Source organism: Camellia sinensis, chromosome 2 (assembly GCF_055761805.1).
Source record: "Camellia sinensis isolate YWXY chromosome 2, ASM5576180v1, whole genome shotgun sequence".
Taxonomy (NCBI): domain Eukaryota; kingdom Viridiplantae; phylum Streptophyta; class Magnoliopsida; order Ericales; family Theaceae; genus Camellia; species Camellia sinensis.
Window position 1 is genome coordinate 51,498,365 of NC_138962.1, and position 18,817 is coordinate 51,517,181.

Here is an 18,817-nt window from a genome sequence, read left to right on the forward strand (position 1 = left end):
ACAAAAATCTGGACACGCTCGAGCGCAATAAGGCCCGCTCGAGCGCCGAGACACAAGAATAAAGTACTTCCGCTCGAGCGCGAAAACCAGTCCACTCGAGCGTAGATTTCCACCTCCCAGAACTTATACCCAGAAAGTACTACCCGCTCGAGCTTAGGTTTCTTTTTTCTGTTTCTGTAAATGTAACCGGGCTAAGTTCCCCACCTTTTGTATTAACTTTTTATCAATGAAAAGCTTTGATTTCATCAAGTGTTTGGATGGTCGTCATCAATTCCTTTTTCAGCAAAACATCTCGGTATAAATTGTAAAATTGAACATAACACCCAAGTTGAACTCACCAACTTTTTCAACCGGAATACCCATCACGGCTGAAAATAACTAAGTTGGACAAAACATCGACGTCTTCAGCCGGGGTAAAGCATCTCAGCTGGATATAACAGTTGAACAGATCACCAACTTCTTCAGCCGGAATAAATCAACTCGGTTGGGGATCCTAAGTTGGGCAAAACACCAACTCTTCCAACAGGAGTAAATCATCTCGGTTGGGAATCCGAAGTTGGACAAAACACCAACTCTTCCAACCGGAGTAAATCATCTTGGTTGGGAATCCGAAGTTGGACAAAACACCAACTCTTCCAACCGGAGTAAATCATCTCGGTTGGGTTAACTACGTCGGACAAAATAGCAACGCCGTTCAGCCGGAGTAGATCATCTCGGTTTTTACATTAAAACAACAGTCCAAGTGCTAAAGCAAAAGAACTTCTATTTATTGACAAAAAGAATTACATTCTAAAGTGCAAGCCAAAAAAATTCCTTTGCACAAGAAAAGAAAGCAAAAGCTTAGAAATAATACAGTTTCAGGTTGGCCGCATTCCATGGCCGGGGTATTGCTCTTCCCTCTAGATCCTCCAAGTGGTAAGCCTCCTTGCCCGCCAGACCGGTGATCTTGTAGGGTCCTTCCCAATTTGCCCCTAGTTTGCCTTCACCTGGCACCAGGGTGTTGCCCATAACTTTTCTCAAAACCCAATCACCAACTTTAAACGGTCTGGGGTGCACCGCCTTGTTGTACTTCTTTGAGAGCTCTTGTTGGTAGGCGGCCACATGGATGAGGGCCTTCTCCCGACACTCTTCCACTAGGTCCAGCTCCAAGGCAATAGCCTCGGCATTCAGTTCGGGCTCAAAACTCTCGCTTCTTATGGTAGGCATGCCAACTTCCAAAGGTATGACCGCCTCCATGCCATAAGCCAAAGCAAATGGAGTTTCCCCGGTAGATCGCCGCGGGGTTGTTCGGTATGCCCAAAGGACGCTGGGTAATTCCTCAGCCCATTTTCCCTTTGCCTTCTCCAGCCATTTCTTCAATCCATCCAGTATAGTCTTGTTCGATGCCTCGGCTTGACCATTGGACTGCGAGTAAGCCGGAGTGGAGTTGTAGAATTCAATCTTCAAATCTTCACAAAATCCTCTGAATAGGCGACCGTCAAACTGGGTGCCGTTGTCAGAGATCAAGATCTTGGGGACGCCAAACCGCGTGACCACGTTCCGCCAGACAAACCGCTTCACGTCTTTCTCTTTGATTGTTGCCAAGGGCTCAGCTTCAACCTATTTCGTGAAGTAATCTGTGGCCGCAATGAAGAATTTCCGGTTGCCCGGTGCTGTTGGCAGTGGCCCCACTATATCTAGCCCCCACATGGCGAAGGGCCAAGGACTGGTGAGGGGAAGAAGTTCCCTAGCAGGCTGATGGATTTGATGGGCGAATTTCTGGCATTTTTCGCACTTGCGGACGTACTTTTGTGCGTCGGCCTGCATGCACGGCCACCAGTATCCCTGCGAAATAGATCGGTAGGCCAAGGACCTGCCCCCTATGTGGCTACCGCAAATGCCTTCGTGAATTTCGTACAAGAAGGCCTCCACACTACTCGGGTGCACGCACTTGAGATAAGGACCAGTGAAGGACTTTTTATACAACGCACCAGATGGAGAGAGCCAAAACCGCTCTGACTTCACCCAGACTTTGTGTGCTTCTTTCTTGTTAGTTGGTAGAGTCCGGTCTCTGAGGAACAAGATTAAGGGGTCCATCCAGGAAGGACCTAGCGCGGCGCAGAGTACATCCGTCTGCCCGGCGTCTTCAATGCTTGGCCGTGGAAGAAAGTCAATTAACAGGGGGTTTGGAGATGTACTATCTACCATCGAAGTGAGGCCGGCCAGCTCATCAGCTCGGCTGTTTTCCTCACGGCCAATCTGTTGGACTCTGATTGCCTGAAACTGCTTGATGTGTTCCCTGACCAAAGCTTGGTACTTCGCCATTCTGTCATCCTTTGCTTCGTAAATCCCAGAGACTTGGTTAACCACAAGCTGGAAATCACTGTACACCAGTAGCTCGGCAGCCTTCATTTGAATAGCGCTCTTGAGCCCGGCGAGAAGGGCCTCGTACTCAGCCTCGTTGTTAGATGCTGGAAAGCCAAGCGTGATAGAATGTTCAATGGTTAGGCCATCCGGGGAGATAAGAACGATACCTAGGCCGGCACCATGATGGTTGGGCGCTCCATCAACAAAAAGCTTCCACATTTTCCCCACAAAAAGCTTCCAGCAGTCTGATAGGTCCTGAGAATTGCGAAGGGCAATGGGATCACGGTTGCTTGGCTGTCTGGTTTCAAGTTCCGTGTTGATTGGTTCCACTCCAGCCCCCTTGGTGATTCGGCACCGGACTCAGCAAGTCGATCTACAATGCTTAAGTCCGTAGGCGAATCACCAGGTTGCGGTATTATGTCGGCCGCAGGCTCTGTGCTGAGTAGTTCCATTACTTCACCCTCTGACGACGCGGTACCGGACAGAGTGGGTGGGACAACAATACCCGACTCCGTTATCGCGTCACCGGTTGGTTGAATTGTACAAGTTGAGGGTACTACGGTGCGGCACGCAAATTCCGCGTCGGCAACTCCACCCAGTTGTGGTATCTCGGTCAGGCTTGCAGTCCCTTCTTCTTCGGCCGCGGCAATATCGACCGGGCATACCGGATGAGTTCCTGACGAGAATTCAGCAACGAAATCAGCCAAAGTTTGGGCCTTTATGGCTGTGCGCGGTTGGAACTTTACATCAAACTGTCCCAATTCGACCGCCCACTTGAGAATTCGGCCTGAAAAGTCCGCCCGTTGAAACAAGGCCTTCAGGGGAAACTCGGTCAATACAATGATGGTATGGGCGTGAAAATAATGCGCCAACTTCCTTGAAGCCATCATCAATGCCAACGCAAGCTTTTCCAGCGGCAAGTACCTCATCTCAACCAGCAGCAAGGTCTTACTGACATAGAAAATTGGGAGGTGCTTGATTCCTTCAACGCGGACTAGCACCGCACTGACTACGTGCTGGGAGACGGCAAGGTAAAGGTAGAGTTCCTCACCCGACTTTGGTGTAACCAACAGTGGCGGAGAAGACAGATATTCCTTGAGTTCGGCCAAAGCTCGGTCACACTTTTCGTCCCACGAGAACTTTGACTTCAAAGCTTAAAAGAAAGGGCGGCAGCGATCTGATGACCGGCTTATAAACCGATTAAGCGCGGCGGCCATCCCGGCCAGATGCTGCACGTCCTTAGCCGAGCTGGGCTGCTTCAACTCTTGCACGGCTCTGATCTGAGTTGGGTCTGCTTCGATGCCTCAATTTGTGACTAGGAACCCCTAAAATTTTCTGGATCCCACGCCAAATGCACACTTTGACGCATTCAATCGCAGCTTGTGCTTCTTTAGAATGGCAAACATCTCGGCTAAGTCGGACAAATGGTTGGCCTCATGTCGGCTCTTTACCACCATATCATCGATGTAAACCTCCATTGTCCGGCCAAGCAAAGGAGCAAACATCTTGGTCACCATCCTCTGAAAGGTTGCCCCGGCGTTCTTCAAACCAAAAGGCATGACTCGGTAGTAGAAGAGTCCCCTTGGAGTCGTGAAAGAGGTGATCTCTCGGTCAGGCTCATGCATGGCGATCTGATGGTAGCCGCGGTAGGCATCCAAAAAACTGAGCCTATTATGTCCAACCGTCAAGTCCACAAGCTGGTCAATTCGCGGCAAAGGGAAGCTATCTTTGGGACAAGCTCGGTTGACTGTCTTATAGTCGACACAAACTCGCCACTTTCCATTCTTCTTGGGCACCACTACTGTGTTGGAAATCCACCGAGGGTAGTGCACTTCCTGAATTGCTCGTGCCTCAAGCAGGTTCTTCACCTCCTCCGCAACTACTTCGGCGTGATGCAGTGCCGATCTCCTTGTTCGCTGGATGACTGGCTTTGCTCCAGGGAAGACGTTGAGGTGATGGCAGATAAAACTTGGATCGAGGCCTGGCATGTCGTAAGGCGACCATGCGAAGACTTCGATGTTGGCCATCAAAAACTCAACCATCTCAGCCCTCTCTGAGGCAGTAAGGCTGGAACCGAGCAGGAAGAACTTATCCGGCCACTCTATATCGAGTCGCACCTCAACCAGGTCCTCCACAGCTTTGTCCTTTGCCTTAGTGCCCACATCCTCCAGAACTCCTCGGTCTTCCGATCCTTCTATCATTTGCACGAACCCTTTGGCAGCCCGGCTGTCGTTCACCGCTACGAAGCACTGTTTGGACATGACTTGATCCCCCCAGATATCCTCGATTGCCCCCATAGCCGAGGGGAATCTCATCACCTGGTGGTAGGTCGACGCTACAGCTTGCATAGCGTGAAGCCATCCCCTTCCAAGGATAAGGTTGTACGTCGAAGGCACTTGTAGCACCCAAAACTCCACTTGCTTGACCACGGATCCCGCTTTGGCCGGCAGGATAATCTTTCCCAAGGGCCACTCCGGTTGCGAGTTGAAACCAACCAGTGGTGAAGTTGTCGGAGCCAAATCTGTCTCCAGGAGTTTGAGCTGCTTGAACGCATCAAAATACATGATCTCGACCGAGCTTCCCTGATCGATCAAGATCCATTTAACATCAAATTCCTTGATGCATAGTGTTACCACTAGGGCATCGTTGTGCGGCGTTTGGATACGCTCTAGATCCCTTGAGGTGAAACTAATCGCGTCTTTTTCTTCAGTCTTCCCCCTTTTGATGGCAGGCTGTACCGACAAAACTTCTCTCATATGCTCTGCCTTTTTTATCATGCCTCGGAGTTCGCAAACACGCTCCGGTTCCACGATGCCGTGGATGACATTAATAACTCCTTGTGGTGGTGTGTCTCGGTCATCCTATCCTTTGGGATCGACCGGAGCCTGATTCGGCTTTACGCCGCCATCAATGTAAAGGTCTAGGTGCCCGGCCGCGACCAGCTCTTCTAAGTGTTGCCTCAAAGGCAAACAATCCTCTGTCCAGTGGCCTCTCTCTCGGTGGAATGTGCAACGATACCGCGGATTGTAGCCCTTCTGTCCATCGCCCAACTTAGCAGGAAACCGGACATACTCCTCGTCTCGGATTTCACTAAGTATGCGATAAATTGGAATCTTGAAGACCATGGTGATGCCAGTCCTTGCCTTCAATCTTCTGTTGGCATCCGCAACATCATCTCGGGCGTAGTCATCCCGGTCGTTCCGACGTCCTCTACCCCAGTTCTTACGATTCGAGCCACGGTCTGATTCCTCTGCTCTGTCACTTCAGCGGCTGGACTCTCGCCCAACTGCGTGCACTTTGCCTGCCGTCTTCTTGTCTGTTGCTACCGGAGTTGACTTCACGGTAGATGCTGACGCATCATCCTCGACCCAGATGTGCTCATTGATACGCTGCATGAGCTGGCCCATGGACGTCGGTTGGTGCATGGTGAGCGAGTCCCGCAGTCTATGTCCGACTGGGAGACCACGCTTGTATTGAGTGATTGCAAGGTTGACCGGGCAATCCAAGATCTCGTTGAAGGTCTCCCAATACCTGGAGTTATATGCCTTCAGTGTGTCGCTCTGTTCCATCGTGACACTTAGTAAGTGATCGACTTCCTTTGGTGTTTTTGTGTTGGTTTTGAAGCGCGTCACAAAGGCTTCGGCCAACTGGTGCCACCTTTGTATGCTCGCTTCCGGTAATCTCTCGAACCACTTCAAGCCCAGCTCGCCTAAACTTGACGGGAAGATAAGGCACATAAGCCCGTCATTTTGCCGATGTCCGTCCATAACCTGTCGGAAGTGGCTTACGTGCATGTAAGGATCAGTTTTTCCGTCATAGAGTGTGAACTTAGGCTGGTGGAAGCCTGCCGGAAGCGATGTTGTTTCTATTTCTAGGGAAAAAGGGGTGGCGCTCAGCCTAGCCAGGTCCGTATCTACAAAGAGTGGCGCTGCTTGGCGGGGTGGAGGCATTCCAACGTCCTCGCTGGCCCCATAGGATAGCCGTTGAAACGCCGGCACCCTTTGAGCCTCCCGACGGCGAGCTCGTTCCTTCAAGATTGCCCGCAAATCCTCTGAGTGAGCAGAATATGAGTACCTCGATGTCGTCACCGGACGCGAGGGCTGGTATGTGCTATCCTGTGCGCTGGAATTATCTGTGCGAACGCCTGAATCATCAACTTTGTAGCTTCTGGTAATGGAAATGGATAGAGTGTGTTGCTGACTCCGACTGCCTGAACGGCGGGAGGGGGTGCGCTCACCGTGGTCTATCACTCCATCTACACCCTTCCCCTTGACATACCGCTTCAGTTCCTCCATCTCCGCCGCCATTCGCCAGATGACGGCGTCCTGGTCCTTCAACTTAGTTTCCAGACGTCTGGCGTGTGAGTCTCTTCTCCGCCGGTGACCGTCTGGACTGCGTGAATGACCATGACTTCTTCCGCGCTTATCCCGCGCGTCTCCCGACTGTCCTCCGGTGGGTGTCTCCAAGTCCGCCATTGGATGAAGGACGGGAGGTCCTTCTCTCCTTCGAGTGAACTCCGGCGTGGCTCCGTCTATGGCAGACAACGGAAACTCCTCGTTGTTCGCCATGGACGGCGATCAGACGAGCCTGGAAGACAAGGTTTTTGTAACAAGCCCGCGGGGGACCTCGCTACAGCTCGGACTCGACTTTTCGTAGTCACGGTTCTAAGTCTGAACCAAAGGGTCCAAATCCGGCAAATCGTTTTTGAGAAAACAGATTTTTGAAAGAAGTGCCAAACATGGACTGCTTTCCCAGATACAGAGTCGCCACCTAAATATTTTATTTTGGAAAATTTAGGAAACCCTGACTCGGTGCCAAAAGGCCACGTGTCCGTCATCACCAAAGTTGCCTCGGTTCGGGAACTTGGGTACGATTGGGGAAGGTCACTTCGTGAGCACCCCCGCTCGCCCGGTCATAGACCGGCCTCTACTAACCATGATATCAATTTTTGAAAACATTGTATGTTCTTATTCCGGTTATTAGCCTAGGTTACTATGTGATGCTCGCAGCATATAAATATAGACTGGGTCGTCCGAATTGGAACAAAACATTTCATGCTTGTTTATTTGAAAATGGTTTGATGGTGCTACCCGCAAGTAGGCTAAGACGTGGATTTGCCACCCTCGGGTGGGCTTAGAAAACATGATTTTGCCACTATCTAGTGGGCTTAAAACACACATTTGATGAATTATTCCAATTCAAATAACCCAACCTTCACCCACAGGCATTCAGGCAGTTATATCACATTAGCAATTAGCCTCATGGTAAGCATGCTATTCATGGCAGTGACTCACACACATGCAAGGATGCTAAAGCATAAAACTCACCGAGTACTCCAAGCCAAAATAGAAACTATATTAGAAATTATGCATGATCCTAGGTGTACGGAAATGCCTAATGCAACACATACAAAATGCAACTATAGTAGGCTCGGCTATTCTAAGATGGCATATGAAATGCTACAACTAACATGTATTCAACTTGGAATTAAAAGTACAATGCAGTTAGTATGATGCGCCAAGCCCGATGCATGCAATACAGATGAATGATGCAAACATGCTGTCATACTGTATGCTAATTAAAATATGCCCTAATCTAACCATCAAAAGCGGATAAATAAAAGGGAGAAAGACGTGGGGTTGGAAGACATACATCACACTCACGCACACTTATTACAGTTGTGCCCTCACTCGGAGGGTCCGAATAAATAATACAGTCCAAATATTACAGTCCCGAATAAAAGAATATTACAGAATTCTAATTAATTAATGAATTAACTAGAAAGCAAATAAACTGGCGTGCAAGCCAGGGACCGCCTTGCTTCTGATGGATGATGCATGTCCAGGTTGTCTTGCGCGGAAATCCACCGGAATGCCCCAATTAGCCTCTGTTTACACCTGTTCTTGAAATGCGTGCCAAGTCCCAAAAGGTTGTTGATTCTTTGTTTTGCTGCAACAGAGAGCAGGAAAGGGGCATAGCAATGTATTTGCACAGATATATGCATGTCTCGATCCTCGTGCCACCAATCACGCATACCGAGGCATGATGGCCGAGGAATCGAAATGCACAACTCAATATAGGATGAATGCGCATGAAACTACAGCTAAAACCTAACTCCATCATGGATAATCCGGAGTGTCGGTGACTGGGGAATTGAGACACAATCCGTCACTCGGAGTACGAAATGTACCTCGTTTCCCGTGCCCGGGCTAACTCCTATTCCGGACATGATGCAATATGCATGATATGCATGAAATGCAACTAATATACAATCTTAGCATACACAATGCTATGGAATGCTATGCCTCGAAATACGTGCACTTGGGCACGCAAACCGAGAAAAAGACGGAATGCAATGAAAATAAGATGTCTCGAAATGCGTGTACACGGGTACGCAAACCGAGGTAATGGTAAATGCGGTGAAAATGAGATGCCTCGAAATGCGTGCACACGGGTACGCAAACCGAGGCGATGACAGATGCAACGAAAATGAGATGCCTCGAAGTGCGTGCACACGGGCACGCAAACCGAGGTGATGATATGTGTCTTGAAATACGTGCACGCGGGCACGCAAACCGAGGCAATGATATGCTGCAATGAAATGACATGAAAATGACAAGTGGGCTTATACCAACATGAGTGAGCCTCAGCCACACTCACATCGGATGCCAGCGGATAAAAATAGGGTGCCTCGAAATGCGTGCACACGGGCACGCAAACCGAGGCAATGACAGAATATGATGAAATGACATGGAAATGACAAGTGGGCTTATACCAACATGAGTGAACCTCAGCCACACTCACATCGGATGCCGTTGGCAGAAAATGAAGTGCCTCGAAATGCGTGCACACGGGCACGCAAATCGAGGCAATGCATACGCAATGCAAATGACATGGAAACTGACAAATGGACTTATACTAACATGAGAGAGCCTCAGCCGCACTCACATGAGATGCCGATGGCAGAAAATGAGGTGCCTCGAAATGCGTGCACACGGGCACGCAAACCGAGGCAATGCATACGTAATGCAAATGACATGAAAAATGACAAATGGACTTATACTAACATGAGAGAGCCTCAACCACACTCACATAAGATGCCGGTGGCAGAAAATGAGGTGCCTCGAAATGCGTGCACACGGGCACGCAAACCGAGGCAATGCATACGCAATGCAAATGACATGGAAAATGACAAATGGACTTATACTAACATGAGAGAGCCTCAACCACACTCACATAAGATGCCGGTGGCAGAAAATGAAGTGCCTCGAAATGCGTGCACACGGGCGCGCAAACCGAGGCAGTGATAAAATGCAATGAAATGGCATGGAAATGACAAGTGGGCTTATACCAACATGAGTGAGCCTCAGCCACACTCACATAGGATGCCAGCGGATAAAAATGAAGTGCCTCGAAATGCGTGCACACGGGCACGCAAACCGAGGCGATAACGAAATGCAATGCAACATGGCAAAAATGATATGCAAGCATACTAACAGAATTTCAGCAACAAAATATGGGGAAAAACAGTCCCGAAATGTAGCGAAATGATACCAAATGCATGAAATTGTCCCGAAATGCAACATTAGGCACCCGAAATGGCCTATAGCCATGCTAAACATGCACAACATGGACATGCAATGCAAAGACAGAAGCTAGACAGCCCCAAAATAAGCACTTTTCCAGTTATAAACATGGCCAAACAGCAAATATAGGTATGGGAAAAATAGCATACAAGAATAGGGGCCAAAAGAGGGGTAATGAAGCAAGTGGTATAAGAAAAACTCAAACTGAAAAATTTCCTTCTACAACACTGAAGATGGACCAAAAATATGAACATTTACAGTATATGGCAGCCTCAAAATCAGTATACAAACATGCTAAAAAATATGATGCAAAATAAGGCTCAAAAGGTGCTAAAACATGAAGTGTATAAAATAATCACCAAACAGAAAAAAAGTGTGAATGAAACATGAAGTATAGGCCAAAATAAGACCACTTTCAGTTCGGACCAAGGTCCAAAAACAGAAGCAAAGAGGGCTATTAATTTATGCAAAAATGGGGCTAAATAGGGGATATAACTACAAGTGACATATGGAAATACCAAACAGTGTTGAGCCCTTCTCCAATGTTGAAGAGGGGCTCAAAATAAGCCCTAAATCAGTTTACCACACACTCGAAAATAAATTGCTCATGGGTCAAAAATAGCATGCAAAACTATGACATACAAGATGATCAATGAAGCAAGTGTATTATGGAGGGCTCAAACAGGGTTGAGCCCTTAATGAGAAGTGAATATGAGCTCAAAATATGGCACTTTTCAGTTAGGGCCGAAGCTTGAAACCAAAAAGAAATGAGGCTTATAAATAGATCAAGGAAAAGGATCAAAAGGATCAAAGTGTAACTTACCCTTGAAGATCCAAGCTTTTGTTGCTTCTTGGGTTGATTTGCAACTTCTTTAACCTTCAAGAATCCTCCCTTGTTGCTGGAAATGAGATGGTGGTGGTGGAGCTTGGTGGTGTAGAAGGAATGAAGGTTAAAAAGTTAGGGTTTTTTGAAGAATTGAAGAAGAAGACAATGGAGTTTAGGGTTTATGCTTGGAGAAGAATTTTTCTAACCCTCATGAAGAAGACCCTCAGCTGGTTATATGGTCAAGAAAGGGGTGTAAAAGGGGGGTCAAATGGAGAGGAAAACTCTCTCCCAAAATATCCCCCGGATACAGAAAATATCTGGGGGATATTGCCCCACAGCTGGAAAGGGTACAGTGAGGAGAGCACGGCCGGCCGCTCACTTTGGCTGGAGGTGGCCGGCCGGCCACACCCCCTAGCCGGCCGGCTAGGGGTCAAAAGGGTCAACCAGCTTTTCTGGCCGGCCAGGTATTGGGGAGGTAGCCCTATGTGTGTACAACATAACCATGTAATTGAAATTCCAAGAAAGTGGGCCCAAGGGGTTCAACAATGGCTCGAAAAGAGGGGGTCAAAAGGGTCAAGTTGACTTACTGGCCGGCCATGAACTTTTAGTGGCCTCCCAGATGTGTAGATCACAGATATGTGGTTCAAAGTTCAAGAAAAAAGGTCCAAGGGGTTCAACATTAGCCCGGAAGAAAAGGGTCAAAAGGGTCAGGTGACCTTAATGGCCGGCCATGAACTTTTAGGGGCCTCCCAGATGTGTAGATCACAGATATGTGGTTGAAAGTTGGCAACGCTAGCTCTAAGGTATTCAACATTAGCCCGGAAGTGCGAAAAACGGGCGCCGGGAGGCTCGGGAGGAGAGATAACTGGTTGCTGCAACAATTGCTGGCCTCCCACCCTTCAGTGACCTTCCCTGTGATAAAACAGAGGTACCTGCCAAAAATGAACGAAAACCGTTGCAAAACGAATGTTCCGGGGCCAAAACACGCAGTTCGGGGTCCCGGAAATGGGCTGTTAAGCACCGAAAATTGTATTCGACCTCGAAGTGGGTTTCTCAGCCCCCAGTGTCCCTCAAAATGGATGAAATAAGATGTATGCCAAAAATCAGAGCAATAGGAGATGGTTAAGCGGTCCCGAACCGAGGCACACGGCCTGACGGCTCCGAAAACCGGGAACCGGACTCCGAAATGGGCAAAATGGCCTACGGCCACCAAATGTAGCCTACGGACATTGAGAGATGGTCTACGGGACCTCTCCCTCCCCTCAGGAAAAGAAACAGAGAAAACCGAGTCTGGTTCGCAAACCGAGACAAGGCACAGAAAAGGGTTCGGGAGTCCGGAGGCAGGGCTCACGGCCGCAACTCCGAAACTTCTGAACAAGCACATTATGCAACATCACCAAGCGCTCAATCGGTGACGCCTAAGTCTTAAGGTCGGTCAAAAAATGGGGTGTCTACAGTTTTGTCTGTCAAGATTCCCACAGACGGCGCCAATTGTACGGGGAGCAAATATTCAGGCAAGCCCGTATTCCTTTCTTCCAAGTTCCTGTCTGTCCGATCGACTTGCGAGCACAACGGCTGTGAGCTACCCGGCGGTGTGTGGCCGGAAAACCCCTCTGACGGTCAAGTTAGCACACACCTTAGGATAAAGAGAAAGAGACAGGAGTGTTAGAGTGTAGGAGTTCCTTACAAAGTGTTCGTCTGCCTGCGTATGGGGGGCGCAGACATGCTTATATTCCTTTATGCGTCCCAAACCTGCTCCCAATGGTCCCTCGACGCGTGGCTCTGCTATCCCATCTGTCAGCACAAATCTTGCTGAGCGTCACCTAATCTCAACTGCCCGCTCACTCTATTGGGAGCTCGGCAGCCGAGCTGCACCATCTTGTCCGCCAACGTCGGGAGCAACTTCTTTCCAAACTGGGCCACACATCCTCGGCCCAACACTTGCCCGGCCCAAATCTGTCCGGCACAACTCTGTCCAGCCCAAATCTGTCCGGCATAACTCTATATCATTAATCTCCCTCTCAAGATGGATAGAATGAAACCTTTGTTCCAAGATTTTGAGTTTCTCCGGAGACCACGGCCATCGCCTGTAGTATAGAAGGGACCTAGTTCTGTAAATGCACCCCCACCAATTGATGAGCAACCAGGCCCTGGAAATAGAGTTATACTTAAAACTCAATTGGCACAAGAAGATTAACCTTTGTTGTTTCTTTCATATATATCATATTAAAAAAAATTGTTGTCTTAATTACTTTTTTTATTATTATTATTTGTTTCCTGGTTGAATTTGTTTTTTTTAGATGGGCCTGGTTGAATTTGTTGCAATTATAAAACAAACAAAATTATTTTCCTTTTCTTCTAGGACCAAGTTAGTAATATGAAAAAAGATATCATTTGTAAGTGATACTATGATACATATTAATTACACTCGGTTTAGTTTTGAATTTTCTTAGTTTTTTGTATTTGGTGAATTCTTAAAAAAAATTCTTTTTTTCACAAATTTTCTACTTTTTAAGTGTATATAGATTACATAGATCTAAAATAAAAATAAAAATTTATTAAAATATTTAAAAATTTCACTAAAATATATATATATATATATATATATATATATATGAACTGAAAACTATCAAATTTTGTTTTTGAGAACTCCAATTTTTTAAGTAATTTAATGGAATTCCCATGCAAACTTAGAATTATGTTGTTGCAAAGTATTTTTATTAATTTAAAGTGCAACAACTTAGTAATGTAACCCACAAAATAAAATTAAAAAAAAGACAGTAATGATGTAGAATTGTTAAATTATACCTCCCAATTAGTAAACAAATATATAGTATACAATTTACAAGGTCTTTTCATGCACCCATGCACGTTGAATCATCTCTAAAGTTGCAAAATGAATGATCACCAAAGAAGCTTATACAAAATAGAAGTGATAACATAAAATAATATTAATTTAAAGGAGTGATATCATTTTATACATGAAAGTTGAGCAAAAGTAAACAAAATTGGCATTTGAAAAAGCAAAAGGGGAAAAAGAAGAAAAGAAAAAGGTTTATACAAAGACATGAAAATCCAATAACCATCATTTAATTAATGCAACTCACTTCTTCAAGAGAGAAGAAAAAGAAGTTATCTATTGTTTCCCATGAAACCCTAGAAATATAGAGGCCAATCGTTATGATAAGATTCATATGATACAGAAAACTTATGCAGAATTTTTATACATCATAAAGTGTCAAATTTTGAAGATGAAAGTGAGTGATGATATACAAAGAAAAAAAATATATAGAATTGATAATATAGTGTAGCTATACAAATAGAAAAATTAATACAAAATGATGTGGCAAATTTCGATTTTATCAATTTAAAGTAAATAGTGGGTATACAAACCCTGAAAAAATAATTAGAAAATCACCTAGAATTTTCAATCCAATGCCAAGATTTATGATTTATTCATACTATCACTCACAATAACAACTTCAAATATACACCCTTGATCTAATATTCTAGGCATTTTTCTGGTTGACATGCTTTCTATAAAGTAAAAGGTCCATCGAATTGGCTTATGTTTTCAAAAGTGTCATTATCATTTCATTCTAGTAACAAGATTTTGAGGATGAATTACAAATACATCCCTTGATTTGCCTCTATTGTGACTTGTCATTTTAAAACAAAATGCCACTAAACTAATATTTAATTACAGTAATGTCATAGTCACAGCATTGTGGCGAGAATTTTGGTATAAAAAATGTGTATGAATAGTATTTTCCATGTTTATATATTCATTATAGTTACAGACGAAATATATAAGACATGTTGCCATGCATTTGATGCCATATTCCTAAAGAACTTAAAAGAGAGAAAATAAAATAAAATAAAATAAAATAAAACAAAACCATCATAACAAAGAAAGAATTGCACTAAATTCAAAAGGAAGTCACTAGCAAGAGAAACAAATTAACCAACCTCCATTCAACCAGAGAGTGAGGAGAAGACTATCAGCATTTTCCTCAGCCTCAACAAAGTAGTAAAACAAGCTTCTCCCTGACTCCTCATTGACATCAACGTAGCCGGCATATTGCCTGAAACCAACCTTTGGCTGGCCAGGCAATCCCACCACCAGATCCTCCACCGGGTATCCATCAACACAGCCACCATCACCACTCAACACTGAAAAAAACCCTAAACCTAAACACAGAAGGACTATCTTACAAAACCACCATTGACCCATTTCTTTAGGGTTCAAGGATGGTCAAAAGGAGTAGCATGAAAGAAGAGAGTGAGATAGGTCTTTTTTATTCAGTCTTAATGGCTTCTTTAAGTATATTATGTAGTAAAGCATGGCTTTTGAGAAGACTGATCAAGTGGGATAAAGTTAAGGAAGAAGGGGGTTTTAATATATGGAAACTTGCACGTGAAATGGGGGATTGCTTTTGCTTTCAAAAATAGGGAGCCTTTTTTGTTTTTGTGAAACTGAGAATCTTTGTTTGTGTTTTGAGACATGGAAAATTAGGTCTTAGAATTGCACTCTCAATGGAGTTGTAAATTGTTTCTGTTGGAAATAGGAAGAGGCCTCAGACCTATTCAAGGAAGATATTTTTGATCAACAACAAAGATCCCTTTATTGATGATGGAAACCTTACAAGAAGGAAGAAACATCAACAAAAGAGAGGAAAGATGCAAGCCATCACATGGCATCACCAAACCAAAACCCTTTGGTGAGGAACCAACAGAGATAACCACTCGCAGAACCATACACACAGCAAAAATCACAGCAGCAGATTAGCCTACAGGGAGTGACAGATTAGCACACCCCTCTGTTACAGAGATAGCCACTTACAGAAGCATACACACAGCAGAATTCACAGCAGCAGATTAGCCCACAGGGACTGACAGATTAGCCCACAGGAACCAACAGATTAGCCCACTTACAGCATCACACACACAGCAGGTTCACAGCAGCAGTCATCAGATTAACACACAGCAGTATACATTGAGCTTGGGAAGATATAACTTGGGAAAATTGGTTGAATATATTGAGCTTGTACCTTGCTCATCATTACACTATTACAGGCTTGAGCTTGTAATTTCAGATACGGATGTGGGTTCCTTTTTGTATACTATTTTGACTGTAGCGTCTACTTTAACCATTATGAGCTTATTTGAGGAGAATTTATCAATGGGTCTCGCATATAAAATTTAAAACTTATATAGTTTCAAAATAAAATATTTGTATCAATTAGTTTAAATATTTTTAATTATTAATTACCTTTTTTTTTTAATTTGAAGATGTTACATCCTACCCACCGGACTTCCGTCGCCAATGGTGACTCGCTAGAATATTCAATATCACCGAAAAGTCGCTAGAGTGTTCTGAATGTCACTGAAAGTCACGGGAATGTCCAAAACGTTCGCTAGACATCAAAAATATCATCAGAGACTCGCCAGAATTTCCAAAATATTGTCAAAAAAACAAGAATAAATGGATAAATTAAAGTAAAAATTTAGCAAAATGTGCTAAATATTGATAAACTGAATGGGAGAAAAATGTAACAATAACAAAGAGTAACAATGGAAAAAAAATATATGTTATTTTTTAATTTTTATATGGTTTAAGCAAATAATCTCCAATATTGATCAAACTGCAAAGCAAGCTTTAAAACTATAAAATTGTTACAATTCCAATGTATGATTCTATTAAGCATTTATCCTTATTAATCAAACTGAAAAATATGTTATGAAACTGTAAAATTTTATAGTTCTAAAGCATGGTCTGTAACTAAAACTCGAAAACAACTTGGTCAGAACTTGAAAATTTTCTCCATTGAAACAAGAAAAGAGAAGTGTTTAGTGTAGCAGAGAAGAAAAAAAAAACTGAGAGATCGAATGAGACAGATATAAAGAGGGGATTGTACTCTAGTAACTATTTTTTATTTAAATCTAGCCAGTTTTGATGTACTATCAAATCTGAGTAAATCTACTCATCTTTTTCGTCGAAAACTCACCTCCTTCATCATCAATATCAATGGTGGTAATTGGTGACTATATATCAGCAAGAGAAAGAGAAGAATGAAAGTATGGTCATCGCCAATCGCCAAATATCAAAAAGAGAAACAGAAAAATGAATTGCAAAGAAGAAGAAGAAGGAGGAGGCAACGAAGAAGTAGAGAAAGAGGAGAAAAATCCATACATGTCTTTTAAGAGTACACAAAAGATTGTAAAACTAAATAGAATTCTCCTCATTTAAGTAGGATTTGCGGTAATTTATCCTTTATTTTAAGTTCACCTCGTCAATCTAAATAGTTCAATTTTGTAATTATAAAAAAGATCATAATCAAATTGTCTCTCCTAATTTCCTAGTCTTAATGTTTAGATTTTGGATTTATTAAGACAAAAAAAATGATGAGATACACATTTTTAAATTTCATTTGAATAGTGTTTGAGAATTGTTTTTTTAATGAATTTTTTGTTTTTGTTGGCTTTTTTCCGTGGTTAATGAATTTTTTAATGAGTTTCTGTTGGTTTTTTTCCGTGGTTAACGAATTCTTTTTTTAAAATCACTTTTAATCCTAATCCTGTTAGGTTAGAAGACACTAAAAATTAAGAAAAAAAAAAAATTTAAATGAAATAGTCAATTAAGAGTATCTCCAATGATAAATGCTATAATAGTATTGTCATTGCTATAATTTAGTAATGAATTCTAGAAAATAGTAGAATCATAGCAATGATGCTTTAATGGTCAGATGTCATTTTGGCAAAAATAAACATATTCAGACAGTCATTCTGAACACACCAGTTTTTGTATTTGATTTTGCAAAAATGGCGATTTTGAAAAAAATTATCTACTTTGCTATGAGAGAGGGAGAGAGGGAAATAGTTGATTTTGGCAGATTTGGTAAATATGGCAGCTGTCAAAAGTTGTGTCAAATTTAACACAAACTTTAGCATTTGCCAAATTTGGCAACGGCTATATTCACCATTGGAGCACCACTGCTGTTATATTATAGCAATGGTAGCTCCAATGGTAAATCATTAGAGACGCTCTAATAACTTAATTTTATTTTTATTTTTTTTATTTATTTTTTTGCAATTTTTACTTTTTAGAACCTTCTAAGTTATAAGGACCTAAAAAGTACAAATATTTTTTTTTAAATCAGTAAAGATAAAAAGTTCGAAAAATATGTGACATATTTAACTGTTGTCAAACAAAATTAGTGAGAATGCTCATCTTGGCCAATGATTCTTTACTTCTAAATTTTTCTATCTCTCTATAATTTAATAATTGTTAATATTTTAAGATAGAAAAACAAAATAATTTAGAGACAGACCATTCCTTACGATTCATCTTAAGGTCCAACTACTGAGGAAAGCTCATAAATTGATGCAACACAAACATTAAAATGATGGACCATATGTTTGCCTAATTTTCTATTCAAAACTACACGTTTTAACATCACGACTTTTTACACGAGTTTGCTCATGGAAAAAATCATTCAGAGTTTTCTATTGCCTTCTCATTTATTTATGTCTTTTTAAGATTTATAACGAGCCTAAAATAGACCTTATAAAAATAAAGAAGAAGAAATGGATATTTTTCAATTATGCAATTGAATCTAGGGTTTTTCATTTTATGAATTAAAAGATAATCGATTCATCTGCAATTTATGTTACATTTGAAAAGTCAATCTCATCACAAGTCTCACTTTGATGATTCAAATAATTCATCTTGTAAATTTATATACAGATTATCAAATCATCGAAGTGGAACTCATAGTGAATACCACGAAATCAACTAGACAAAAACAAATTTCTAACCGGATCCATAAAAAAATGGAACGGTAAGGGAGAGAAATCACCCTAACACTAAGAAAGGATCCATGAAGAACTTACAAGTTTTTGGTGGAGAAATTGGTATAATAATTCTATTAAGAATAGAATTTTCCTAAGTATAGAGATGAAAAGACACTGACAAGGCCTAGTTTATCATGGAAGCTCTCTCCAACTGGTATATTAAAATTTGAAAGCATTTTCAATCATATGTAAACCCTAAAACAGA

At 43.0% G+C, this 18,817-nt stretch overlaps 1 protein-coding gene across 1 annotated transcript in view; it reads right to left on the minus strand.

The window, feature by feature from the left end:
* The window catches only part of LOC145813653 (serine carboxypeptidase-like 42), a 29,462-nt gene extending 14,470 nt beyond the window's left edge, over positions 1–14,992 (minus strand). Inside the window, exons 1-2 of the mRNA XM_082909389.1 lie at positions 14,728–14,992; positions 12,801–12,908 (exon numbers count right to left, since the gene is read on the minus strand). Of these exons, the coding sequence (XP_082765515.1) occupies positions 12,801–12,908; positions 14,728–14,992 (373 nt within the window). The remainder of the gene's footprint in view (positions 1–12,800; positions 12,909–14,727) is intronic.
* Between the last annotated feature and the right edge of the window lie 3,825 nt (positions 14,993–18,817).